Source organism: Medicago sativa, chromosome 7, assembly GCF_051527215.1.
Source record: "Medicago sativa cultivar Bolivia chromosome 7, Bolivia_mono, whole genome shotgun sequence".
NCBI classification, from domain to species: Eukaryota; Viridiplantae; Streptophyta; class Magnoliopsida; order Fabales; family Fabaceae; genus Medicago; species Medicago sativa.
The window spans coordinates 104733147-104759932 of record NC_140755.1 but is presented as its reverse complement, the minus strand read 5'-3'; the positions used below and the strand labels follow the sequence as shown (position 1 = coordinate 104759932).

General features: G+C 36.7%; 3 protein-coding genes across 11 annotated transcripts; 1 reads left to right on the top strand and 2 right to left on the bottom strand.

Annotated features, from left to right (window-relative positions):
• Nucleotides 1–272: 272 nt before the first annotated feature.
• DCL1 (dicer-like 1) lies at nucleotides 273–10426 on the top strand. 2 transcript variants are annotated; one of them, XM_085726898.1, is made up of 20 exons: nucleotides 273–1261; nucleotides 1340–1453; nucleotides 1937–2147; nucleotides 2304–2698; nucleotides 2778–3012; nucleotides 3437–3609; nucleotides 3704–3826; nucleotides 3924–4084; nucleotides 4812–5045; nucleotides 5142–5292; nucleotides 5375–5557; nucleotides 6318–6479; nucleotides 6567–6662; nucleotides 6766–7397; nucleotides 7776–7876; nucleotides 7966–8165; nucleotides 8240–9151; nucleotides 9291–9455; nucleotides 9568–9935; nucleotides 10018–10426. In XM_085726898.1, exons 1-20 carry the CDS (start codon nucleotides 410–412, stop codon nucleotides 10196–10198), a joined length of 5649 nt encoding a protein of 1882 aa, XP_085583024.1. In that variant the 5' UTR covers nucleotides 273–409; the 3' UTR covers nucleotides 10199–10426. The 2 variants fall into 2 exon arrangements, with proteins under 2 accessions (XP_085583024.1, XP_085583023.1); XM_085726897.1 differs by having other exon boundaries at nucleotides 6318–6662.
• Nucleotides 10427–11968: 1542 nt separating this feature from the next.
• Nucleotides 11969–15038, bottom strand: LOC146911747 (soluble inorganic pyrophosphatase 1). The gene is made up of 9 exons (XM_085726899.1): nucleotides 14983–15038; nucleotides 14735–14879; nucleotides 14611–14639; nucleotides 13885–13950; nucleotides 13632–13739; nucleotides 13034–13099; nucleotides 12830–12950; nucleotides 12511–12592; nucleotides 11969–12312 (listed from the first exon to the last, which is right to left on the bottom strand). Exons 2-9 carry the CDS (start codon nucleotides 14877–14879, stop codon nucleotides 12270–12272), a joined length of 660 nt encoding a protein of 219 aa, XP_085583025.1. The 5' UTR covers nucleotides 14983–15038; the 3' UTR covers nucleotides 11969–12269.
• Nucleotides 15039–16297: 1259 nt separating this feature from the next.
• On the bottom strand, nucleotides 16298–26502 carry LHY (Homeodomain-like superfamily protein). 8 transcript variants are annotated; one of them, XM_085726896.1, is made up of 8 exons: nucleotides 26337–26502; nucleotides 26196–26257; nucleotides 25865–26080; nucleotides 25659–25770; nucleotides 25513–25582; nucleotides 18545–18769; nucleotides 17026–18456; nucleotides 16298–16941 (listed from the first exon to the last, which is right to left on the bottom strand). In XM_085726896.1, the coding sequence occupies exons 4-8, from the start codon at nucleotides 25673–25675 to the stop codon at nucleotides 16582–16584; spliced, it is 2103 nt and encodes a 700-aa protein (XP_085583022.1). In that variant the 5' UTR covers nucleotides 25676–25770; nucleotides 25865–26080; nucleotides 26196–26257; nucleotides 26337–26502; the 3' UTR covers nucleotides 16298–16581. The 8 variants fall into 8 exon arrangements, with proteins under 8 accessions (XP_085583022.1, XP_085583018.1, XP_085583020.1 ...); XM_085726892.1 differs by having other exon boundaries at nucleotides 25521–25582; XM_085726894.1 differs by having other exon boundaries at nucleotides 26232–26257.
• Between the last annotated feature and the right edge of the window lie 284 nt (nucleotides 26503–26786).

The window sequence follows — 26786 nt, the reverse complement described above, 5'->3', positions numbered from 1 at the left end:
ATACCACCGTTGGGCTTTCTGTGGGAGCCTACGTTGATGTAGATCGACAATTTGGATAAAGAGAAACCACACAAGTGATAATGATACAACCAAAACTCCATCTAAAATTTTAAGTAACACTTGATACATCACAATATTCCCTCCATCAAATATAACGACATTCTAGCCCGTGCTTGGCACGGGTGTCCATGCTAGTGTTTATATATAAGGAGTGATTATTGAGTTAGTGGATGATAAGACATATAAATATAGGGCAAAGGACAGTAATGTGTGTGGAAGCGAACAAGAGCAGTGAGAGAGTGAATCGGAATGAATTGAATTGAATAGAATAGGCGTTGATACACAGCAAGAGGGTTTATTCTTTCTCTTCTCTTCAATCAATCAATCTTATTATTTAGGAGTATTTATTATGGAGGATGATGCCAATGCTGCTGCTGCCGCTGCCGCTGCCGCGAATAACAACAATAGGGTTTCTTCGTCAAATCCTTACTGGCTGGATGCCTGTGAGGATATTTCTATATCTTGTGATGATTTTATTGATTTTGATGTTTCTAATGATTCTGACCAACAACCTAACAACAACCAAGATTTTTTTGGTGGTATTGATCGAATCTTTGACAGCATCAAAAACGGCGCTGGTCTCCCTGATCATCATCCTCCTCCTCCTGCTTCTGCTCCTGCTGATGATGGGAATCAACTACTTTCTGCTCATCTTCAACTAGAAGAACAACACCAACAGGTAGAAGAAGAAGATGAACAAGAAAGGTTCAACAAAAGGGCTCGCCTTATCGAAGGAGAAAGGAGAATCAATCATCAACCCAATAACAAGGACAGGTATGAGAGGTGTTCCAACAATAATAGGAAGAGACCAAGGAATAATAATAATAATAATAATCATTCTTTTAAAAGAGATGTCAAGGGTTACTGGGAGAGGGATAAGTCTTCTAATGACTTGGTCTTTCGCTCCGGAACTTGGGAACCCAATCTTCATACTCCCCAACACAAAATGGACATCGACAACCCCATCAAACAGGAAAAACCCAAGGAGACTGTTCCTGTTCCTGAGGAAAAAGCCAGACAGTATCAGTTGGATGTTCTTGAGCAGGCAAAGACCAGTAATACAATAGCTTTTCTAGAAACTGGAGCTGGCAAAACCCTCATTGCCGTTCTTCTCATTAAGTCTATACATGAGACATTACATCTCCAAAATAAGAAAATGCTTGCTGTGTTTTTGGTTCCAAAAGTTCCACTTGTTTACCAGGTAAATGCTTTTGCTAAGTGCATTGCAATTACTTTGTGTGTCCATTCATCTTGTTCCTAATTCACTGTCTCATTACAGCAAGCTGAGGTAATCCGTGAGCGCACTGGATATCAAGTTGGGCACTATTGTGGAGAAATGGGGCAGGATTTCTGGGATGCTCGAAGGTGGCAGCGTGAATTCGACACCAAGCATGTATGTCTTCAATTTTCTATTTAAGATCATTCTTTTTATTAACTTGTAAGTTTTTCTAGGACGATTGATCCGGCATGGCCTTTTGTGTTATTTTTCATGTGCTACGCATATGATATATGCTTTGTGAATACTCCTATGCCATTTTCATGTGCTACGCATATGATATATGCTTTGTGAATACTCCTATGCCACAACTTGGGCTTGGCCCCTTGGGTGTCTCCAAGACACAATTTATCCTAAAAACTAGAGATGTGTGCTTATTGGCTTGTTTGTCAGCCTCTTTTAGTTTGTTCCTATTGTTTCACTTAAAAGGCTGTACATGTGATGCTAAAATCATATTCATACATAAAAGACACGACTCTATCAGTTTAAAGATTATTTTTTTTATTGATTTCCCTGACCTTGTTGCTGTTCTTCATCCTCGACCTTGCATGTTTACGACTTTTTGTACTGTAATTTCTCAATTTGTTATTCTTGCTGTAGGTTTTAGTCATGACCGCTCAAATACTTTTGAACATTTTGAGGCATAGCATCATAAAAATGGAAGCAATCAATCTCCTGATTCTTGATGAGTGCCATCATGCTGTGAAGAAACACCCATATTCGCTGGTGATGTCTGAGTTCTACCATACAACGCCCAAAGAAAAGAGGCCATCTGTATTTGGAATGACTGCTTCTCCTGTTAACTTAAAGGGTAATTATGAAGTTGCTCAACTGAAGTTGGGTTCCTATACTGTTACTCTATTTTTTTTCATACCATGATTTGCTTGGGGATTGAATCCCTAGTTCGTCAAATTTTTATTCTTTTAGTATATGTGATCAACATTATTTGTGTTAATGGTATACTCAGGTGTTTCCAGCCAAGTAGACTGTGCAATAAAAATTCGTAATCTTGAAAGTAAGCTAGATTCAATAGTTTGTACCATTAAAGATCGTAAAGAGCTAGAGAAACACGTGCCTATGCCCTCTGAGATTGTGGTGAAGTATGATAAAGCGGCCAGTCTATGTTATTTACATGAGCAAATAAAGCAGATGGAGACTGAAGTTGAGGAAGCTGCAAAATCTAGTTCAAGAAGAAGCAAATGGCAGTTTATGGGAGCTAGAGATGCTGGAGCTAAGGAAGAGCTGCGCCAAGTATATGGTGTTTCTGAAAGAACAGAAAGTGATGGAGCTGCAAACCTAATTCAGAAGTTGAGAGCTGTTAATTATGCACTTGGTGAATTGGGACAGTGGTGTGCATATAAGGTACATACTATTTCATTGAGGAATGAGGAATCATGAATTTATTTCATAGCTATCATTATAATATCTCTTTCTTTTTCAGGTTGCACAATCTTTTCTTGCAGCTCTGCAAAATGATGAAAGGGCAAACTATCAACTTGATGCCAAGTTTCAGGAATCTTATCTGAGTAAAGTTGTGTCTCTTCTGAAATGTCAGCTGTCAGAGGGTGCCGTTTCTGACAAAAATGATGGAGTAGATGACTCGCAAAATGGTGCAGCTCACAGTGGGTCTGATGAACATGAAGAGATTGAAGAAGGAGAGCTTCCAGACAGTCACGGTGAGCCTGGTTGTTCAAATGTTGTAATGGCTAAAGTTACATGTCTTGAGTAGTTCACAGTTTGTTGTAGTCTATCCTGATAAGTCACTAGTATGCATAAAAAATAGGACTTCTCAGAATTTAGACAATTTTACATGCGCAAAAGCATTAGTATTTTGTGTACATTTATGTACGCACTTTCAGAACTTGGACACTTGGTGGTAGCAATCTCTATATTGCTTCCTATGTAGGAGTATCAAGAAGAAATACTGTCACCACAAGATCCTAAAATATATGCTAGCATTGTGCTTGTTGACCCTTAAAATCATGTTATTATCCTCGACGTCTCTATTTTATGCTTTCAATATGTTAAGCTATTTAAATACCAATGATTAAGTTGGTATGTAGTTTGGTCTTCTAATTAAGCTGGGACGCTTTTGTGTAGTTGTCTCTGGTGGGGAGCATGTTGATGTCATAATAGGTGCTGCTGTGGCTGATGGCAAGGTGACCCCCAAGGTGCAGGCTTTAATCAAAATACTCCTCAAGTATCAGAACACAGACGACTTCCGTGCAATCATCTTTGTTGAACGTGTTGTGTCTGCATTAGTTCTACCCAAGGTTATATTTGTAGATTACATGCATTGTTCCTTTTGGTTGCATCAGTTGCATGATCAAGATCCTATTGGTGTCCCATTGTCTATCAATCTTGCAGGTTTTTGCCGAGCTTCCATCTCTTAGTTTTGTGAAGTGTGCAAGCTTGATTGGTCACAACAATAGTCAGGAAATGCGGACCCACCAAATGCATGATACAATTGCCAAGTTCCGTGATGGGCGGGTAAGATTTATATCTCGCTAACTCGACTCCACAATAAGATTCCCAGGGGGAGAATATATCGCTTGTACTTTCCCTATCTCATTTCACTCATTTGTAGGTCACGTTGTTAGTTGCCACTAGTGTTGCTGAAGAAGGTCTTGATATCCGGCAATGTAACGTTGTTATTCGCTTTGATCTTGCGAAGACTGTTCTGGCATACATTCAATCTAGGGGACGTGCTAGAAAGCCTGGGTCTGATTACATCCTAATGGTTGAGAGGTACTTTGCTATGGCTGTGTCATCCGTTGGTATTTTCCTCTGTGTTGTTGAAGTATTATTTTCTAGAGCTTTAATAAGTCCAAGAAAATTATAACCTCTTTGCGACGGAATTGCATGTGTTTAGCCTCTGGGTTTTGTCCTTCCTTGGATGACCTGTTTTGTTACTTATAGTTTGCATAAATCAAGTTAATGATCTGCTATAATAGCATCTGTTCTGTCATGGTGAAAGGTTCGGATTTCCCATTCAACCAGTGTAACTAGAAAAGATTTTATTAATTTTTCAGTGCTTTTAAACTATTATTATCATTATGATTTTCCTCCAACCATTTTTTTTCCGGTTCTTCGGTTCAAGAGGATTTCTATATATAATTAGTGTAGGTAAGGGGAAGGTAGGCTGAATCTGTAGCATAGTTGCCCCATAGGATTAGAACATGGGATCAATTGGTTTTCTATTTGAAATAAAAACTAAACTTGTTTTTGATTGTGTCAGAATGATTTATTTGCTAAATGTGAGTTTTCAATCAATGATTAGTTATGCTGTCAAAAGTTACTGCTTTTCTTTCTCCAGTAGACATGCAGTAACTAACACTGGGGATTTGTGTTAGATATGGCATTGATCATCGTTATTTTCCTTCTTTTACATTTACACCTGGTGTTTAATATAACAGTGGGTGCTGACTAACTGAAAAATGTTCCTACCCCCTGGATTGATTTGTTTTGTAAACAGGGGAAATTTGTCACATGAAGCATTCCTAAAGAATGCCAGGAACAGTGAGGAAACTTTGCGGAGAGAAGCAATAGAGAGAACAGACCTTAGTCATCTGAAAGACAGTTCAAGGTTGATTTCTGTAGATACCCATCCAGAAACAATTTACCAGGTGAAATCTACCGGTGCAGTAGTTAGCTTAAATTCTGCTGTAGGTCTTGTCCACTTCTATTGCTCCCAGCTACCTAGTGACAGGTGCTGCATTTCTGTCTGAGATTGGTGATTTACTTTACTAGCTTTTGTATTTTGCACTTCAAATTATGATTTGGGTGTCTTCCGATCGTTATCCAGATATTCAATTCTTCGTCCCGAGTTTATTATGGAGAAGCATGAAAACTCCGGAGGTCCCACTGAATATTCTTGCAGGCTTCAACTGCCATGTAATGCACCATTTGAAAATCTGGAGGGTCCTATCTGCAGTTCAATCCGCTTGGCACAACAGGCATGTCATCATTTTTTATGAACTTCCATGATTCTGCTCATCTTTATATGCAAGCATTGGTTATTGTTTTGGTGTTTTGCAGGCTGTTTGTCTAGCTGCTTGCAGAAAATTGCACGAAATGGGAGCATTCACTGACATGCTATTGCCGGATAAAGGAAGTGGGGGAGAAAAAGAAAAGGCTGAGCAAAATGATGAAGGGGATGCACTTCCAGGGACTGCTAGACATAGGGAGTTCTATCCTGAAGGTGTGGCTGACATACTGAAGGTTGGTTCATTCTGCAAGTTATGTGGTCTAAATTTTTGTTTTGTGATGTGAGGGTTTTTTGTTCCAAAAGTTAGAAACATACAAGAACAACCAATGCCTTTTCTTACTGGGTGGGGTTGGCTAGGTGATTCAAATGACACCATAATCTCCTATCATAACAGTATCTAATGTCTTAGTAAAAAAAATACATGTCGAAGTAAAAAAAAAAATCTAATGTCAGATCGTTTAAATCCAATTCCTTTTAATGACCAGAACACATTGTCATTTATTATTTGTAAAGAAAACTTGTGTTACAATATCTCCAATCAAATGCTTTGAGTTTGAAGGCTTTGGAGATGAATCATCAATGGAACTCTTAGAATTTGGGTTTGACAAAACTCAACCCCACAAAACCAACTTATAAGGTGAGGGATGCCCAACACGTATAACCATTATTCAGGCCATATTACTATCCAGTGTGGAACTCTCAATAGGAACAAAGGATAAATAGTGAATTCATTCCATATTACTATCCAGTGTGGAACTCTCAATAGGAACAAAGGATAAATGGTGAAAAGTGCAATCTAGAATCTATAATTCTAGATATTTCCCCATATAGGAAAGGAAAAGAACAAGAATGCGTCTACTATGTATTTGTTCTGTAAAAAAAGATTCTTTTATTGGTCTTCGGTTACAAGAAGGGGATTTACTCTCACCTTCATGTCTTTGCCAATTCAACTCTTATCTTGAGTTTATTGCTTAATGATATCTGGATTTTTAGGGAGAATGGATCTTATCTGGAAAAGATGCTTGTAACAACTCCAAATTGCTTCATCTTTATATGTATACCATAAAGTGCGAGAATGTAGGCCATTCAAAGGATCCGTTCTTGACTCAGGTTTCAGATTTTGCAGTACTTTTTGGCACTGAACTGGATGCAGAGGTAGTAGTTTCAATCTGTATTACTGCTTCTAGATCATATTTGAGTATTATAACTCGTTTTCTTCCACTGATCACATTCGTTTTGCAGGTCTTATCGATGTCGATGGATCTATTTATCGCTCGAACCGTGACTACGAAGGCATCTCTTGTCTTTAGAGAGTCAATAGATATCACTGAGAGTCAGGTTAACAGATTAACAGTTGTCTATACTTTTTCCAAATGTTCATAACTTTTAAACACTTTATTTTCTGATAACTGGATGAAACCTATTCATTTATGATATGCAGTTGACATCCCTGAAAAACTTTCATGTAAGGTTAATGAGCATTGTCTTGGATGTGGATGTTGAACCATCTACCACTCCTTGGGATCCTGCAAAAGCATATCTGTTTGTCCCAATGGTTGGCGATAAGTCTTTAGATCCTATGAACCAAATTGACTGGCATCTGGTTGAGACAATAATTGGAGCCGATGCATGGAAAAATCCCCTCCAGAAGGCTCGACCAGATGTTTACCTTGGCACTAATGAGAGAACTTTAGGTGGTGACAGAAGGGAATACGGATTTGGGAAATTGCGTCATGGCTTGGCTTTTGGGCAAAAATCACATCCAACCTATGGAATCAGAGGAGCTGTGGCCCAGTTTGATGTAGTGAAAGCTTCAGGATTGGTTCCCAACAGAGATTCCATGGAAACACAAAATCATATCAATATGACTACCAAAGGAAAATTGATGATGGCAGATACATGTACCAGTCCAGATGATCTAGTAGGGAGAATTGTAACTGCTGCTCATTCAGGGAAGAGGTTTTATGTTGATTCTATACGCTATGAAATGACAGCAGAGAACTCTTTCCCTAGGAAAGAAGGTTATCTTGGTCCTCTGGAATACAGTTCATATGCTGATTACTACAAGCAAAAGTATGATGTAGCATTCTCTTTTACATTATATTAGTCTTCTAGTATTTTCTCTTTTGTTTTTATTTTATTTTTATATCCAGCCATGCCTGCCTACCTATTCCATTTTTCCTTACTCTTTTGTTTGTTTCTTAAAATATGTTACTGATAATATGTTGGCCACATTGCACCTATAATGTTGTGCAGGAAGACGAGGAAGCTAATCTTAATCTGTGAAGGAGGCATCTGTTGTCACCTGCAATAGTGAGGGCTTTATCGAGAATGCCCCATGGAAAGTGACAATAGCATGTTGATCCTTCCAGATTACAGAAGCTTTTTGTCTCTTCCTGCACAACTCAGGGTGCATATGGGTACTGGTTCTCTTTCACTGTTTTTGATTAGATATGGTGTTGATTTGGCTTTCAAGCAACAACCTCTTATAAGAGGGCGTGGTGTATCATACTGCAAGAATCTTTTGTCCCCTCGATTTGAACACAGTGAAGGTGCTCTCTCATAATTCCTATTCCGCAATTATTGAGCTTTTCCACAGATTTGTAGATCTTATTTAATGGAGAATGATGCGTGATTGTAGGACATGAAGATGAAACTGAGGAGACCCACGATAAAACTTACTATGTTTTCCTTCCTCCAGAGCTATGCCTGGTACACCCACTGCCTGGATCACTCGTTTGTGGTGCTCAGAGGCTGCCTTCAATAATGAGGAGGGTTGAAAGCATGCTGCTTGCAGTTCAGCTTAAGAATATGATAAATTATCCTGTCCAGGCTTCAAAGGTATCGTCTCAGCTCAAGGTAGTTAGCTTTTAATTCTAGTTTCTGCAGTTAACCCATGCCTTCTACATTAACAGATCTTGGAAGCCTTGACTGCTGCCTCTTGCCAGGAGACTTTCTGCTATGAAAGGGCAGAGCTTCTGGGAGATGCTTACCTGAAATGGGTTGTTAGTCGTTTTCTTTTCCTAAAACATCCACAGAAACATGAAGGCCAGCTTACTAGGATGAGACAACAAATGGTCAGTAACATGGTATTATATCAGTACGCATTAAGTAAAGGTCTTCAATCATATATCCTAGCAGATCGTTTTGCCCCATCCAGATGGGCAGCTCCTGGGGTGCTACCTGTCTTTGATGAGGATACAAAGGATGAGGAGTCATCTTTATTTGACCAGGAGCGTTCCATTTTTAAGACCGAGAGGATGGACAACACTGATGAATTTGAGGATGAAATGGAAGATGGTGAGCTTGAGAGTGATTCAAGTTCTTACCGAGTTCTGTCCAGCAAGACACTTGCAGATGTTGTGGAAGCACTGATTGGGGTATATTATGTTGAAGGTGGTAAGAATGCTGCTAACCACCTTATGAAATGGATTGGTATTCACATAGAGATCGATCCTGATGAGATGGAGTGTATAACAAAGCCATCCAATGTTCCAGACAGCATACTTAGGAGTGTTGATTTTGATGCTTTAGAAGGTGCTCTAAATATTAAGTTTAAAGACAAGGGGCTGCTGATAGAATCCATAACTCATGCCTCCAGACCATCTTCAGGAGTATCCTGTTATCAGCGGTTGGAGTTTGTTGGTGATGCTGTCTTGGACCATCTTATAACCAGGCACTTATTTTTTTCGTACACAGATCTGCCACCAGGACGTCTGACTGACCTTCGAGCTGCTGCTGTAAACAATGAAAATTTTGCACGTATTACAGTTAAACACAATCTTCACCTGCATCTGCGACATGGGTCCAGTGCCCTAGAAAAACAGGTTTTATTTCTCCCCAGTGACTTCATTTATTAGTTAGTACTTGGATATGGATCATGTAATCTACTTCTCTTAGTTTCTTGAGCTGGTGATCTTTTGGTGTCCATGGTCCACTTGACATTGTGCTTTTGATTGTCTACAGATTAAAGATTTTGTGAAGGAAGTTCAAGATGAATTGTCAAAACCAGGGTTTAACTCTTTTGGTCTTGGAGACTGCAAAGCTCCCAAGGTCCTTGGTGACATCCTTGAATCTATTGCTGGTGCCATTTTTCTTGACAATGGGAGGAATACTGCTGTTGTTTGGAAGGTTAGCACCCATAGCTTTTAAGCATAGACCCTCTCTTCCTATATTAAGTTTTACGCCAAAATGGGGGAAATTTGATGGAGAATATTATTGATTGTTTTTGAAATTTTCCCAGGTTTTTCAGCCTCTTTTGCATCCTATGGTTACACCAGAGACTTTGCCAATGCATCCTGTGCGTGAGCTTCAAGAGCGATGCCAGCAGCAGGCTGAAGGCTTGGAGTATAGAGCAAGTCGTGCTGGAAATTTAGCCACTGTTGAAGTATTCATTGATGGGGTACAAGTAGGGGCTGCTCAAAATCCACAGAAGAAAATGGCACAGAAATTAGCTGCCCGAAATGCCCTTGCTGCTTTGAAAGAGAAGGAAGAGAGTAAAATTCAGGAGAAAAATGATGAAAAGGAAACAAAGAATGGGAACCAGACATTTACTAGACAAACATTAAATGATATATGTTTGCGAAGAAACTGGCCTATGCCATTCTACCGGTACGAAATTATAAATTAACTTACATAGTACTTTGATTGGATGACATGATTATTAATTTTTACACTATCATTTTACTTGTAGGTGTGTGAGTGAGGGCGGTCCTGCACATGCAAAGAGGTTTACATTTGCAGTGCGAGTGAATACTACTGATAAAGGTTGGACGGATGAATGTGTTGGAGAGCCAATGCCAAGCGTCAAGAAGGCCAAAGACTCAGCTGCTGTTCTTCTCTTGGAACTAATAAACAAATTATACTCGTCATAGAAGATATATGGATGCCCCAATCAGAAGCAAGCAGTGGTTGTTTAATAAATTAGAAACCACTTAGATTTTACAAATTGGGAAGAAAAAAAAATTGTATCTGATTATTTGTGCTTCCAATCAAAAAGATATGGAAGTTATAATCTACTTTGCCCTTTTTCTACTAGCATATAAACCTGAGTCCATCACAATATCTTATATTAATTAAATTTATTAAAATAGACCCTCAAATTTGTTTGTTGACAAGTCATCAACTATATGTCATATAATCAAAATTTTGCCACATTCTCCAGTAATCCAATGTATCATTCGCTATGTTCTTCCTTGGCTTCACCTTTGAGTTCTTTCTCATTCTCAGCTTTCTATAACCACATTTCATTAGCAAGCAATATAAAAGACATTTGCGTCATCATGTTAGTGACACACTTTATCATTTCAGTTACAAAATACCATTAAAATAATTTGATACCTCTTATAAAACATCCATTTTTGGTTTCACTTAATCTCATGCTTCTTCTTGAGATTGCAATCCTCATTTCTCTCTCTAAAGGATGATCCACAAACCTTTTGTCTGCTTTAAATCAGAATCCTAGCAATGTTTCTTAAGTTCACTTGCTAAAAAGTTCATCTCACTCATTTCAACACTCTTTTACATGTATGCTTGCTTTGTTGCACAAACACAAATTATTTTCATTCATCAATTCAGTCCAAATTAACCAGATTACAGGGGTAGGATCCTTTCCACTAAAAGTTCTTTTTTTACGTATGTTGTTTCAAAATGTTGTTATATAAGTATCAAAATAGTTGTCTTTGTCATTATGTGTATGTTGCCCCATTTTTTCATGAGAAATATATTTGAACAAACATTTTGTGACAGTTTTCTCTCTCATACTCACATTGTGTTTTTACTTTCTCTCTTTATTGCTTTGATTTTTGTGTCAATACCTATATTTCTTTGTATATTTTGGTTGTCCCACAAGTTGTCCCAAAAAATGGTTGTTCAAATAACATTCCTCTTTTTTCATTATGTATTTCATATATGAGTAGTGATATTTGAACAACTATTCGAGACAGTTTTTGTGACAACTTTTATTTTCTCTCTTTCAATTAGTTAAACACAATAGAGAAAAAAAGAAGAGAGAATAAGAACATAACGTGAGTATGAGGGAGTTGTCAAAAAGTTGTTACAAATGGTTGTCTAAATATCATTTCTCTCTATGCATATACATTGAATTGAACTAACTTGGTGCATCTTTATCTCAACATGCTTAGCTTGATCCCTCTTTTGTTGATTACTCCATATAGCCAACTGCCAAAAGGTCAAATCTAATTAAATTGAAATTGAAATTGTAGCAAGTATGTATGTATGTATGTATGTATATTAGACTGGTAGTCAGTCCAAGCGGTTTGGAACTAATATGGAGTATGTTGTTGTGTCTGCGTTTTGTCCAATGTTAAATGTGGAACAAGAGCTTTTTCTTGGTTTTATTCCTTTTGTAAAATATCTTTCACAAAAACTTCGGATTGCACTTTTCAAATTCTTAATTGTTTGTCTCTTTTTTCTTGTTCCAAAAGTGCAACATAGGCTCTTGCTTATGAATATGGATGTTTCACCAAGTTAAAAAGGGAAAGAGAAGTCTTCACATGCACTACACTTCACCAAGTTATATTAATTCTTTTAATTATTTTTCAAGCTAACCTTTTCCTTTTTATATGTTAATTTGATAACAGTATAAGCAATTAGGCTTTAATAGCGTCGTATTTGCCAGTATGTAAGGGAAGAAACTTCAAACATCTTGCAATTTTTTATGGAATGAAGATTACAAGCATGTTGAGTCAAAATTGATATAAACATAATAGGATTCTACATGAGAAGCATTAGATATCAAGCGCAGTTGATAGTCATTTTTCACTTGATGAACCAATCAAGTGGTATATTATCCAACTAAATAAAAAATAATAAATAAAAAAATAATAGTGTGTAGACACGGTTGATCAAAAGGTGCACTTTAGAACTGTGTAGATTGCAGCTTATTCTGATTTATTAATGGAGATTGGAGAACAACATTCTTGTCTATCGCCTCAAGGTGTGCAGAATATATTCCGCGTAAAGATCCCTGCGCCAAATCATTGATAAGATAGATATTAAAGTAACAGATATGATACAGGTATGACACAAGGTAAAAACTAAAGCAACAATTATCCATGTGACTGACAGACATCATTTCGTTACTGAAATGTTGTAGTAATTTTTTATACCATAAATTCTGTTTAAATTGGACACATTAAAATTAAATTTGTTGAGATATACTGACATTGAGTACTGGATGGCTTCAACAGCAGTGCTTGGAGGTAGAAAATCATTCACTGCCACCTCCTTGTTCTCGTTCTTTTTGTCTTAGCACTATGTTAAGAAAAAACACTCAAGTTGTGAAGAAAATATATTATTTCTTGTTTTTCAAATTATTGTGTAGGAAATAGTAAAAATAAATGTTATTTTCATCATTTCCTATACGAAATCTCGAGAACAAGTAAAGTGAAAACAATGTGGTATTTTTATGATTAAAAAATAAATGAAGAAATCAAATATGTTCCTATACAAACAAATAATGGAATTAAGATTGTTATGGATACAGTCTTCAAAAAAGCGTCGAATTTCCATGATGCGATGAGGTGCAAGTTCCTTGTAGTCAGTAAAGTGCTTATATTCTGGATCATCAGCACATACTGCAATGATTTTATCATCTTTCTCTCCCTATGTCAATAGCACAAATTTGTTATTGGAAATGAGGAGAAAAGTTTTTTAGGGTGAAAAACCGAATAGATACGATATGATACCTGATCAATCATTGGCATGAGTCCAATGGCTCTGGCTCGCAGGAAACAACCAGGAAGGACGGGCTCCTATCAATATCAGTTAACAAATTTAACTTAATACATTCTTTAAAGATAACTAAGTACATTTTTAATAGGTTCTGCACAACCTCGCATGTGTTTAGTATTGAATTGAATAGTGTTGATGGTTAACAGTTCCAGAAGAGTCATTATAATATGAGTATACAATACAATGCTTTAAAAATTATGGCATTTTCCAAGTAAGGACTCAAAAGTGATGTCTATTTGTCAACATTGATTTTAGCCTCGCTGTTTATGTTTCAACTTGCAACTAATAAAAGAAGGAGCTATATAGATAGAATAGGATATATGGTTTTTCAGGGTTAGCATTACTGTGTTGGTATCATCATGCCATTTTTCAATGCTAATGCTACCCTTTAAAACATAATTAACACTAACAGGACTAATTGCTCCTTGTATGAAGTTATATAAATTTATCCCTTAGATGCTGTTGTAATGGTGAATTTCCAGCTTTGTAAACTAAGAGTTTGAATGTATGGCCTAAAAAAATGAATATGAATTTGAGATGATAATTGTTTACCTGCATGAGAACCAGGACATCAATTGGATCATTGTCTTCACAGAGTGTACGAGGGATAAAACCATAGTTATGAGGATAAACAACTGAAGAATACAAAATTCGATCAACCTGAGCAATGTTCAAATGTTAAGAAGAGCAATCTAAAGACAGACAAATTGATAAGGAAAAAAGTCATCTGTAATTGGAGTTGGGTGGGAAATCTGTTTCAAATTACAACAACATTTCAATAAGCAAGCAGGAAATTGGTTTGTACCTTAATTAATCCAGTTTTCTTGTCAAGTTCATATTTGACCTTGCTTCCTTTAGTGATCTCCACAACCTGTAACAATATTTAGCAGGTACTTGAATATGTCTGTTGTCCCTCAAAATATGATAATTTTCATCTTTAGCTTCCCATAATTTTTTTTTTTCTTTCACATTTGGGTTTCTCATTTATGAAAATGTTTCAGTTTTGGACCTTATAGCTAACTCCGTCTGTCAAAAAGCCTATGTAACAGCTACTGAATTTTGATATCAGAAATCCTTGCTTGGAACATCTAAACGCATGTAACAAACAACCAAGATTTTGTAGCTTTTATACAGACTCCCTGACTGACGGAGTTGGCTACATGGATCGGAGGAGTTGACACCTTTTCGAAAGTGAGATGAAAAACTGAGCAGCAATAACAAAAATTATGATATTTTGAGGGACTTAAATCATGGAATAATGTTGGATGTCACGAAAATTGTTTCACAACTGGGTCATGAAGGCATTCAAGGAAACATGTAACTATATTATTCACTATACCCTCCATGTTTTCCGACAAAGACACTACTTAGTTGTTTAATTTATTAGCTGGAGTCTTTCATGATTAAATCAGTCATAATAAATAACATCCATGTAAGTTATATTTAAACCAAATCATTGCCTCGATGTAATAAATGGAAAAATGTGGCAACAAGTACACATTTCAAAGGAAGCAGATGAATGTGAACTTACACAATTGAAAATATGGGGAGCTCCAGGTCCTGCATATTGAATTGAAATTGAAATTGAAATAAAGAACGTGTCCAACCTTATTTAAATAATCTTAAAATGTAGTAAATAGAATGCAAGATGGTACCAATTTCAAGATCATGCCAAGGGTGTGCAGCAACTGATCTCCTTGACAAAGATGAAAGAATCCTTTCATTCAAACGGGGTACTGGGCGGTGAATTTCTTGAACATTTTCTTGAACTTCTTGAACTTCTTGATCATGCTCACTCATCTATAAACACATGTCATTGTAAAATCATAAATAAATAAATAAAATGTCAAGCATGATGCATGCAATGCAATGCAACAAAAAAGAAAAGAAAACACACACACACCTTGACAAGAATGAATATATATATAATAAATTAACGAAAGAGAGATTGGAGTAAAGTGTTATGATTGATATATTTATTTATATAGAGAGGGATTTGAAGGAAACAAGGCAAACTTGGTCAAAACGCCTCTTTATAGGAGACATCTTCGCTTACCATTCCACTTGTTTTGTCCAAATTTCACTGTTTGTTACCTCTTTTACTTTTTCTTAAAGCAAATTAATAATAAAGCTTGACGCCATTTTAGTACTTATTAGCTTTGAATTATATATTATATGATATGATATGTTCTCTGATTCATTTTTATTAATCATATTCTACTAGAGAATATCACTAACTTTACCGATTGTGATTACGAATCATACACAACGCATACATTTGCAAACTTTGTAGTAAGGAATACTCAATGTCATTGTTATAACACAAGTGAGAACCATATTAAAAAATTGGAGTAAATCAACCCAAATTCAACTGTCTTTAACATAATAGGCTTTATGTCTAAGTAATCAGTGATAGGATATAGTTAGAATAAACAGCACTAATATGGTTAGGGGTGTAACGGTTCCGTTTGAACCGGTTTTTGATAAAAAAAAAAATGTCTGAACCGATGAAATCTTCATTGGTTCAGTTTTTACTGTTTTATAAAAAAGAAACCAAACCAAACTAGTCGGTTTGGTTCGGCTGATCGGTTTGTTTGAAAATACAATTACAAAAATCCATATTTTCACAAATTTGCATTTCATGCATACAACATATTCAAATATTTCATGAAACTTTGTTTTTTATGCTCTCTGTTTTTTTCAAACTACTTTGTATAACTAACATGAAAAAACTAACAAGAGATGAACGATTTTAGCAGCGGCGAGCAACGATGAGTTAGGTGTGTCCGGCAGCCGGTGTTCTATTTTAGTAGAAATGAAATAGTGTGAGTGATGAGATGAGATAGATGATGATGGGAGAAAGTGAATGAACTAAGGAGTATTTTATGTTGGACTTTAATTTTGAGCTAGGGATACTCTTATATTTAGGGACAAAACTTTTTTGTAAAGTAATCTTATAAAAATAGAAGGAGCCAGTATAACTAATGATTTATAAACTTAAATTCTAGAAAGTATGTGTCAGGGAAGCTGTTCCAAAATGAGTGAAAGAACACAAGCAAGCACCCTGTATCATCAGCCCAATACAATACATATGTATATTGGCTACGCCTCAACCAAAATACCGACATGTTTATAAAACATATTGTTCAATCTAAGTAACTTTGTAATGGAAAAAATAGTTCATAGATGTTACACAGCTATAAGTAAAACGAAGAAAGTGATAGAATGAAGGATGATCATAAATTACTTAAATTTTCAATGCTCAAACAGTACTTCATGTTTCTTCTCTAAGGCTATTTTATCGGAATTTTTAACTGCAGTAGCATCGGTCCAAGAAAGTAAAAGAACGTAGGTAGTAATTTAATATGGTACACACACCTACCCGACAAGTTTCATGAGCTGCCGAATTAGAAAATAAACAATACAGACACCAAGAGGGAGTTAGAAATGATGCACAAAACTCAAAGATTTTCTTTGCGTGATTGCATGCATATATCAAGCATCAAATAGAAGTCCCCCCTTCCAGGCGTATCCTCTTGGGACCCGTCTCTTCAACTTGGTTGCAAGCCATTCCGCCCCTGCTTTCCTTGGCCTCTACTAAACATCTTTTGTAAGGTTTGAACCCTGTTCGACGAGTCTTAAGTTTACCTTGTCCAAGACCCATGGTTAGAAATCCCTCCTCATTGTTATTTTGTACAAACGGTAGGTTTTGCTGTGCCTGGTCACAATTACAAATGCATTTCTTGCTCTCAAGGTGATCTTTGTTGTCCATCTGATTATCCTTATTTATCAAATCATGAGGAGGTGAAAAGCTTTGGGGCAACACCTCTCTGGAGAATAGAGCCCGAAAGGCAAGTCGTCCCTGTAAAAAACGCTGACATAAGGACAGAAGCAATACATGTATACAACACATTAAATTACATTTCATTGTGAGATATATTTATACCTCTTCAGACACCTCCTTCCAAGAATCAAGAAGGTTGCTAATGCTTCTATATCGACGACTACTAGGATCAGTAGCTAAATGATCCGCATCAGGTATTTTACATTCTTCCTTTTCTTTCTCATCCTTCTCTAGCGCATCAGTCTCTTCACAGCTAGAGGTTGTGTTGGAACCACAAGAAGACCGGTCTATCAGTTTTCTGCCCTCCATTTTGTTGGAATCAGGGTTCTCAGAAACTGGTTGGTTTATATCAAGATTAATAGTGGCCTTTGATGAAGTATTTAACTTAGCATCTCCACTCTCCTCTGATTCAGATGAAGAAACAGCTGGTGACTTAGAACCTGAATGTTGAGCTTGCAAAGCTTCTGAGTTTTCTGGATCTAGTAACTGATCTTGCAGAGGAGGATTTTGTAGTGTAATATCTCCTTGATCTGTCTTAGGTGGTTGTTTACTAATATTTGTTGATGGAGCTACAGTTGTTGATGCAGGAGGACAGGCAAAAGCTGTCTGGAGCGGAGCGCACACAGGAAGCAGTCCATGAGCTGCCCACCATGCAGTTGCAGCAGCTACTGTAGCAGCTGCAATAGCTGTTACACTAGGAGGTGAACCAATTTGTCTAGATGGGAAACCTCCTTGAGAGCAAGCAGGAGAATCAGCTGAAGATTCTACATTTGCATACGGCCAAAATGTAGCAGCAAAACTTGCTGCAGCATGGGCTGCAGGGTGTTGCAGCAAGGTAGAGACAATAAGACTTGAAAATGTAGAAGACATGTTGAGAAAGGATTGGTAATCAGCATGGTTATGTGCAAATGGAGGACAAGGAGGAAATGATTGATGACTAGAGGATCGTGCCATGTTATTTTGATTTTCACTTGTGTTTGATGCAGCTGGATTTGCGAAGAGATTAGGCTGCACATTACCCCCTCCTATTGGCTGAAATGTAGAGTCTTGAATCAACATATTTTGTGATGGACTTTGAATACTAGTTCCAAAGTTCCCATCAACAACGTGCACAGTGATATGTCTTGGGTAATTCTGATTACTTTGCATCTCATCAACTGTTAATGCAGAAGTAAGACCATCTGTTTTCTCGGATTGAACCGATTTCGGAGAACAATTCTCCAACTTAGAGGTTCGACAAATGCCATCGTTCTTTTGTGTGTGTTTGCCATCATCTATCTTCAACATCTGGTTTTCAATCTCAGTAGTAGGAAAAGATTCATTTGTTTCATCTCGTGTTATTACCTCTTTCACTGAAGGTGTAAACCCCCTTATGGTGCAGGAATTTGTCTGTGGCACTGACATTGAGATTGAACTCTTGATTGCCGAAGATACAGATGAACAGGGTGCCTCCTTGAGGACTGTTAATACTTTTAAACAATTTTCATCGTTATTTTCTTTTACCGTCGTTGGCCTTTCCTCATCTTTATGCTCCTAAAAAATAAGGAATGTGTAGAGTGACTTCATTGAAAGGAAAAACACAATTTATTTGACAAGTGAAATATAAAAAATTAATATTGACCTCTAGAAGTGATTCTTTCTCAAAATCCATTGCTTGTTTACCGTGTGAAGATGCAATTGCAATAAGTGGCTTTCCATACTTTGCTCCACTATGTAATGTTGGGGTACCAACATTGGTCTTGCGAGGATAAGGATTGCTTGGTTTTCTTTTGGGCCGTGGAGGGGGAATGTCTATGTCAAGAGCTTGTCCTAATGCAGCACCTTTTACAAGTGCTTCCTTCTCCAACTGAAAGTAAAAGTTTTAAGAGTATACTCAGTGGGTGAGGTTTTACAAATTTATTTGAAAATCACTAATTGGGGCAGTTAAGCATTGCTGGTCAAAATGCTATATAGGTATGTGATAGCTCTAACACTAACATTCCAATGATTCCAACTATATAGCAGAATAAACTGTGAAGTATACTCCATAAATGGTTTTAAGTCAAAGTAATATTTTCCAAGACATTTAAGAAAATGTACAAATTTTCTACCATCAAATTACGAAAAGAAATCACGTATAGGTGTAGTCAAGCATTACTCATAAGGATTTTGTGAGCTTGAAATTGACTATAGTTTAATGGAAAAGAGATACATTTTTATTGGCTCATTATAGACTCTAATGATGTAGGGAGTTATTGGCTTCAGGTCATCCAAGCCAGAAAATACAGTTATATGGAACAAGTAAGGTCAATCATATGGCCATATATCATGATTTGCAGAAGCTACCAACGTTGAGTTGTACACAAACATGACCGGAACTTTGATAGGAATCGAACACAAAAGCAAGTTCTGAGGAACTGTTTTTTCAATAATTTATTTTTTTTCTTTTTCTTTGCCGATAACTAGATAAAACAATCATGGGTTCAGAACAAACATATTGGACATTACTTTGTAGCTAGCTAATAGAAGAATTAAACATGAATTTAGGGGAACATATAGCTTGTAAATTCCATTTAGATCTAAAAAGCCTTATAATAAAAGGAGGTTATGAAATCCAGAAAAGGTATTAGAGCGAGAAACAGAGCCCCATGAGATGACTATCCATATAAGTTGTATATTTAATATCTTCTGCTTTTAAAATCAAATTATTAAACCAAGCATAACAATTCTTCTATCCACACACATGACATCAAAGTTGGGGAGGGTGAATTGGACCTTCCCTTTATGATTACTAGTTAACCTTATATCCAGTCAGCAGTAAAAAAATAAAAATAAAACTTACATCCAGTCAACAGTATACCCTAAAAGCAGTTAACAGTATACCCCAAAAGCAATGTCTTGAACAAATTATGGTTTATTATCTAATCAAGTTTTCCAATCATGGTTGCAAGCAGAAAATTCAGTGAAGAACATTTCAAAATGTTTTTCTTTGCGATGAGTTATTAATCATCAATTATTTTCTCAAATTTAAGGAAAAAAATCTCATTAAGCTCGCTACTTTTCTTAAAACTCTCAACAAATCATATGTTTACACAAAAGTATCAAGTTCTCCTAATCAAGTGTACTTCACCCAATTGTCATCGCTTCAGCTTGTGGATCCACCCCACATCTGACAGATGGCACAAATTCTAGAGAAGTTGAACAAAAAAAGGGGGGCAGGCTTGACCAAGCAATCAAATTGACTACTTGGCCAAACCAGCCCCCCTCTCTTGTATCACTTTTTTCTTCTCTAAAATAAATTATTTGTTTATGCCTATCTTCATTCATTTGCGGGCTCCAATAAAGCATTGCATCTCCTCATCTTGTCAATATAGGCACCAATAAAAGGGTGATCACTCATTTCAAAAAACTATGGACTTGAACTAATACAGAAATGATAAGTGCATCAAAAAATGTAAATCATATGAAGGCCCAAGACTTGTATATCTTTCACATTTTTCTTCACCTAAGTTACAAAGTTCGAACATATTTTGAGTTTTCAGTAATTGCAGTTTATGTAATGTATTCTCAGCACTGCTAAGGGTTTTGTAAAGGCTGTAAAAATGAATAAGGGCTTTACATTATCAGTGATTCAGTCTAGTTGATTACTGTCTCGTTACAGGCACCTACAAACTTTTGTTTATATAATATATATTCTCAGTGGCGGAGCCAGAAATAATCGTTAGTGGGGGCATCATATATATAAATTTGTAATAAAGAATACATAAGATTGAAATTGCAAAATATAAATTTAAAACAATGGGATTTTAGATTTACCTCTTAGAAAATCAGTAATGGAGGAATCTAGAGTAGAATAAAGGGAGAAGAGGACTTGCGAGACAAGATTAGAAAATAAAAGGAGGAGAAGGAGAAGAACGATGAGACTAGGTGTGAGTTTAGTATCGTTTCCTTGGCCGTGGGAGTGGGACGGTGAGTTTCCACTTTTTTGATGCATAGCATGTTTGAATTGTTGTTTGTTATAATAAAAAAAACATGTCATGCTAATTGGTGTTCTTGGACACTTATTAAGGAAAAAAAGGTAAATTTTGTATTAAAATAAAGCTGTGTTTATACTTTTTAGAGATTGGTGACACAAGTTCTAAGATATTTGATGGTTTATAGTTAAAAAGTTAGTTGATTGAAATTAAAATGTTTAGTAATTTACCTTTTGTAAATATAAAATGACATAAAAATACATAATTATGCCTGTGAAGAAAATAAAAAAATATATCTAATTCTCCAATCCATCTCTTTTTTCCTCTAAAATGGGGGATTAAAAAAATGTCTATGATGTGCGTAGGGGTGTTCGTGGGTGGGTTTGGGTTGGGTTTGGCCAAACCCAAAACCAAACTAAATAGGGTACTCCGGTTTGGGTGAGGTAAAATAACCACCCGTTATACTATTGGGTGGGTTTGGGCAAACCCACTAATTTTTGGGTTGGGTTGGATTGAGTAATGGGTTACCCACTTATTTTTCTATTTTTTTAATATTAAATGACTAAATGACAGGTCTTCGTAATTTTGTTTTAAAATAATACTCTACTTTTTAATTTTCTTAAAAAAAATGTTTAACTTATTTTACTATAATTTTATGCATCATAGAATATCAAATAATAAACTCTATCATAAAATACTTGCAACAAACTAAAGTTGCATGACATAAAATGGCATGAGGTACATATATTCCCTCTAAAATGGCATGAGGTATCATATTTATCTACACTAATTGAAATTCACCGTCAACGTTGATTGAGGAATATTTTAGCTGCCATTTTATCTGCCTATGTTCATGAAAGTTTGGAAGATAAAGGCAACTACCAGTATTAAAATTACCTTTTTGTACAAAAGTTTGTGGAGGCAGGTGCCCACACAAGGCTCTACCTGCATCCGCCCCTGTATATTCTAAGGGAAATGCTAACAAGTGCAAGTGCCCTTAAGGCACTTGTTAAGGAACTCAAAGTAGAAACTTTGTCTTGGATATTGTGTTTTCAACATACTGAAAAATTAAAAAGCAACTTTTTCTACAAAAAATTTAGCAATTGTTAACATGACCCTTCTAATTATAGCAAGAGTACCCTGAGGTAGCTAGAAAATAAAAATAAAAAGATTTAATGTGATATTTACATAGCAAACATGTGTCCAAGATGCTACCTAACTCTCTCCTCAAGCTGACACATATATGTCATATGAAGCAGACTTGCTATTTGTTTGGTTTGTTAATAGAAAGCTGAATTCGATGTCATGTAAGTGTATCGTGTTTGTTATAGATAAGTTTCGTATCGCAGATATCTCCCAATTTCAATTGTAGGTTTATTTCCCTAGTCATGTATGTTTACACACAGCTAAGACCATTTCACATTATTCATCTTCCGCACTTGATCTGACAACTATGTTCTGCTTCTCGCTGCTCCATGAAATCAGGTTTCCTCCAATAATAACAAAATATTCAAAAGTGGACCTCATATTTGATGGTGATCCTACCTAGTCACTAACAGAGTGACAAGTTACTTTGGCATTGCCTTTATCTTCATACATATGATAGTCCTTATCCATAAGCATTTAGGAACTAGATAAAAGGTGATATTAAGTATGATGAAAGTGAGATAGTTGAGTCTACCCACAAGATGCAAATATCTTCCCCGAGCATTTCAACAACTCCCCCTGTCCCAAAAGAAGTTTGACATTACGCTCCATACAATAGGAATATCAATGGGGCAAAAACTGAGCACATTGGTCTCGGTAAGAACATTCAGAGCATACTTTGTCGGTTACCATAGGAGAATTGGAAAAATTCAATCCCTAAGAAGTATTTGAGAGGACCATGTCTTTAATCCGAAACTATTTGAAGAGATAGCATGCCAGATATTATTCACGCTGTCACTAGTAATGACGATGTCATCAACATAGACAACAAGATAAATCCACAAGCCGAAAGGAGACTGAATGGAGAAGACAGATTGATCAGCTTCACGCCTGTAAATGCCAAATCTTATTAATGCGGAGCTTAAACGTCCAAATCAAGCACAAGGAGAATGCTTCAAACTGTAGAAAGAGAGACTAAGCCGACAAGCAAGGCGAGAATCACTGAAAATTGTAAAATCGGGACTCGGGAGGCTGGAACATATAAACTGCTTTGTGCAATTCCTGCAAGAAGGCCTTTCTAATATCCAGCTAGTGAATAGACCAGTTGATACATGGCATCCATGACAAGGGAAAGTCGTATAAATGATTTCATCCATATGGGAAAAGGTGCCCCAGGAATGCACCAGTGTTAAATCTCTTGAGGGAGAGCTTGGCACCCATGGCGGACCTACCCGGCTCGAGGGATTAGTCTCTGCAGTTTTGCGCAGTGGTTACCCGGTTTACACAAAAAAAAAAAAGGTGTCCCCACAAGATCTGACAATCACTATGACCATGCAGTCCAACTGTCACCCTATAAAACCAATTGCAGTCTTAGAAGGCAAGGGAACAAGTTCCCAAGTGTCATTGGAGTGTAATGCTTCCATTTCATCTAACATCATCTAGCGTCACTTAGGTATCAGGTATGGCTTCGCTTATAGGCTTAGGAATAAACAAAGTCTGAACCAGAGACAAAGGAGACTAGGAAGAAGATAAACAATAAAATGAAAGGTACAAACATGGAGAGGATAAGGATTGCGAGAGCAATGAATACATGTATCATGTATCATGTATGTAATTCTATAGGAAGTTCAGGTGAATGAAGTTTCGTTTGAAATTTAATCCATTGCTGGTAGGTTAGCAAAGAAGGTGGAGCAGAAGCAACTATACTGGAGTCGGGACAACACGTGGAATATCCAGAAGGTCCACAATGAAATTGGCATCAAGTACACCAAGAGAAGAACAGAAGGGGGAAGTCTAAAATAATGGCGTCAGCAAAGACAATATATAGTTGATGTTGAGGATAAAAACAACAATAGCCCTTTTGGATGTATGAGTAACCCACAAACATACATTTGAAAAATTTCCCAAAGCTAATCTTTACCTAGAGTGCAATCGTGAACAAAACATGAACAAGCAATGACACTGAGAGTAACACGGCATAGATCTTGTTGGGGATATAATGGAGAGTTGGGAGCCTGACTGTGAAGAATAGAGGAAGGCACGCGGTTGATAAGATAACCTATTGAGGAGGACTGCAAATCACGAATTTTATTACGAAGAAGCGTGCAAGCTTTTTCAACCAGGTGTTGATTCCTTTTTTTTTTTGTAACACCATTCTTTTATGGTGCGAGAGCACAAGTTGTTAGATGGATATTACCCTACAAAGTAAAAAAGGATTGAAACTAGGAAGAAAAATATCCGCATGTCTTAGAATTTGTGGTTGAGCCTAACACAGCCCCAGAAAAGCGGCTTGTGAGGTGAGGACTGCCCTCACTTATAAACATCTATCCAGGCCATCACTTATCCAATGTGGGACTCTTCACCACACCCGCTCAAGCCCATCACTATTGGGCTTGGTCTGTGGATAAAAATGGTGGATGGCCCGATAGCAGATGTCCCAACGGATCTTTGATAGGCTCTGAAATAATTGATATTGCAAGAGCATGTGGCACTTTAATCATTACTAGTGTGAAACTTCCATCAGATGATGGTGAAGTCCTTTGAGAGCCACGAAAGAAGCTTGCTAGTAAACTGTGTATCTCTAAGTTGCATTTCTTGGTATAGTTTCATGTCTCCCCCGAAAGACACTCATTGGGATGCCTAAAGGAGCCTTTTAGGCAAAGCATAACAAGTAGTGATGCAACTTGGGCGGGCTCTCCACTAGACACTACAAGATATCGTGTTTGTTAGTAATAAATAATATAATCTTCTTAGGATAATAAGACTCAAAACATGGCGGCGTATCACGTGTACAGGAGCATCACTCATTCTCCATCACCTACTATGTGATTAAAAAAAGGCTTCCATGTTATAACTATTTGATGCTTTTGAAGTACAAGTACGAAAACAATATCGGTATAATATAAGGGTATGATTGGTTTGTTTTTTCATTTTTAGTCGATATATTTTTATTTTCATTTAAAGGCTATCTATCATCATCTCTATTATCAATCTCTCCATTTCTTATTACTCAATGTGCAGGATTTCTACCCCCAACAAATTCATTTAATTTTTTCAATCAATTGTTTGATGCTTCTTGATTCATTAATGATCGTTTAAAACCAGGCTGACAACCCAACGTAGCAACTACTGACCATTTTTCAACATAATATTTTAATATTGAAGAAACTGTGGTTTCGAGTGTCGTTGTATTTGAGTTTCACCAAGAAAGTTGGTCAGATTGTTAGAGCTTATTTAGATTTTTAATTTGAGACCCCAGAACTACTTGATACCTTTGAACAGGAATTATATAGAGTAAAGTGAATCAAACAGTACACCTAACTGATTCGTGACCAATAAACCAACAATACTGCTCTGCTGGCTTGTAAGGTGAGGATTGCCTCCTCTATACTCTCATCAAGAGTCTTATCTATCTGATGTGGGACTTGAGTTTTTTCCCAATAGAAATAAGAAAAAGTTTGAGCATAAATTAGGAGGTGAGAGAGGGTACCAATCGACCTTTGAAAAGAATTTTTGCGCATGGCTCCTGATTTGCACAGCAGTCTTTGTTCCTATATGTTCTGCATGAGCAAGGGGGGTGGGATGGAATTAGTGGCATTTCCTAATAAGATAAGATATCTGAAAAAAGATTATTACCTTCTATACGCTGCCATGCTCGGCCATATAGCTTGAGGGCTTCTAGAAATCGATTATGTTCGTCATCTGTCCAACGTTCTCTTTGTTTTGTGATTGTATATGGCTTTCTTGTCTGCAAATATTGTGTATGTATGTATGTATGTAGTTAGATTGATTGATTGATTGATTGATTAAGAAATGGAAAGCAAAATAAAGTAGTGAGTGACCTTGAGAACGACGTCTTCTCCAGAGGAGTATGCTGGTGCTGCATCCATGAGGCTCAGAAGATCTTGTTCCCTGAGCCTAAGGAGGAGGAGAGGGAGGAGTGAGGTGGTTTGGTTTGTTGTGACATGAAGCAGAGCAGAGGAAATAGTAAGAAGGAGTGGTTGGTTACTTTACTACTGCAAGCAAAAGAAACAGAAAGAATAGGTAGAGATCCGTCTCTGTATTGAAAAAGTAAGTAAAAATAAATAAATAATAATAATAAAGATTGGAATTGCAGCAGCAGTAGCAGTAGCAAGAAAATATAAATGAAATTATAATAAGCATCCAATCCACCGCAACATATAGAGATCAACTCAGCTGAAATCTCACCAAAACGAAGTCCACAGCACCAAAACCTGAATGAGAAGTTGAAATAACAAAGATTAATTAATTAATTTATTAGAAAAGAAGGAAAAGAGGAAAGTAAGTAAGTACCTTTGGATAATAAAGTCATGTTGATGAAGAAGAAGAAGAAGATAGCAAGTGTGAATTCAACATATCCGGATGAATCTGAGTATTTTATTTATTTAGATCAGAATCAAAAAGGAAGAAGATAAGATACAGTTTGTAGCAGGAAGGAAGCAATAGTAAGTAAGTAAGTAAGTAAGTTGAGAAGGAAGGAAGGGAGCAACCAACAACTACATCACAACACAACACCAGAAGCATCCACAACCAATCTCAGCCACTACAATTTCGAACCTATTTTTCATTTATTTTTTTTTTAATAATTTGAGGTCCCTATGGCTTCAAGACTTTAACTACGTTGGATGGTGACGAGTGTCATGAATTTAGTGGCCGATGCTAGAAACTCCCACCTTGTACTTTTCTCTTTCGAAATGAAATCAAATCTCACCCACAAACTCAGAGGCCATGGGATTTCGTCCG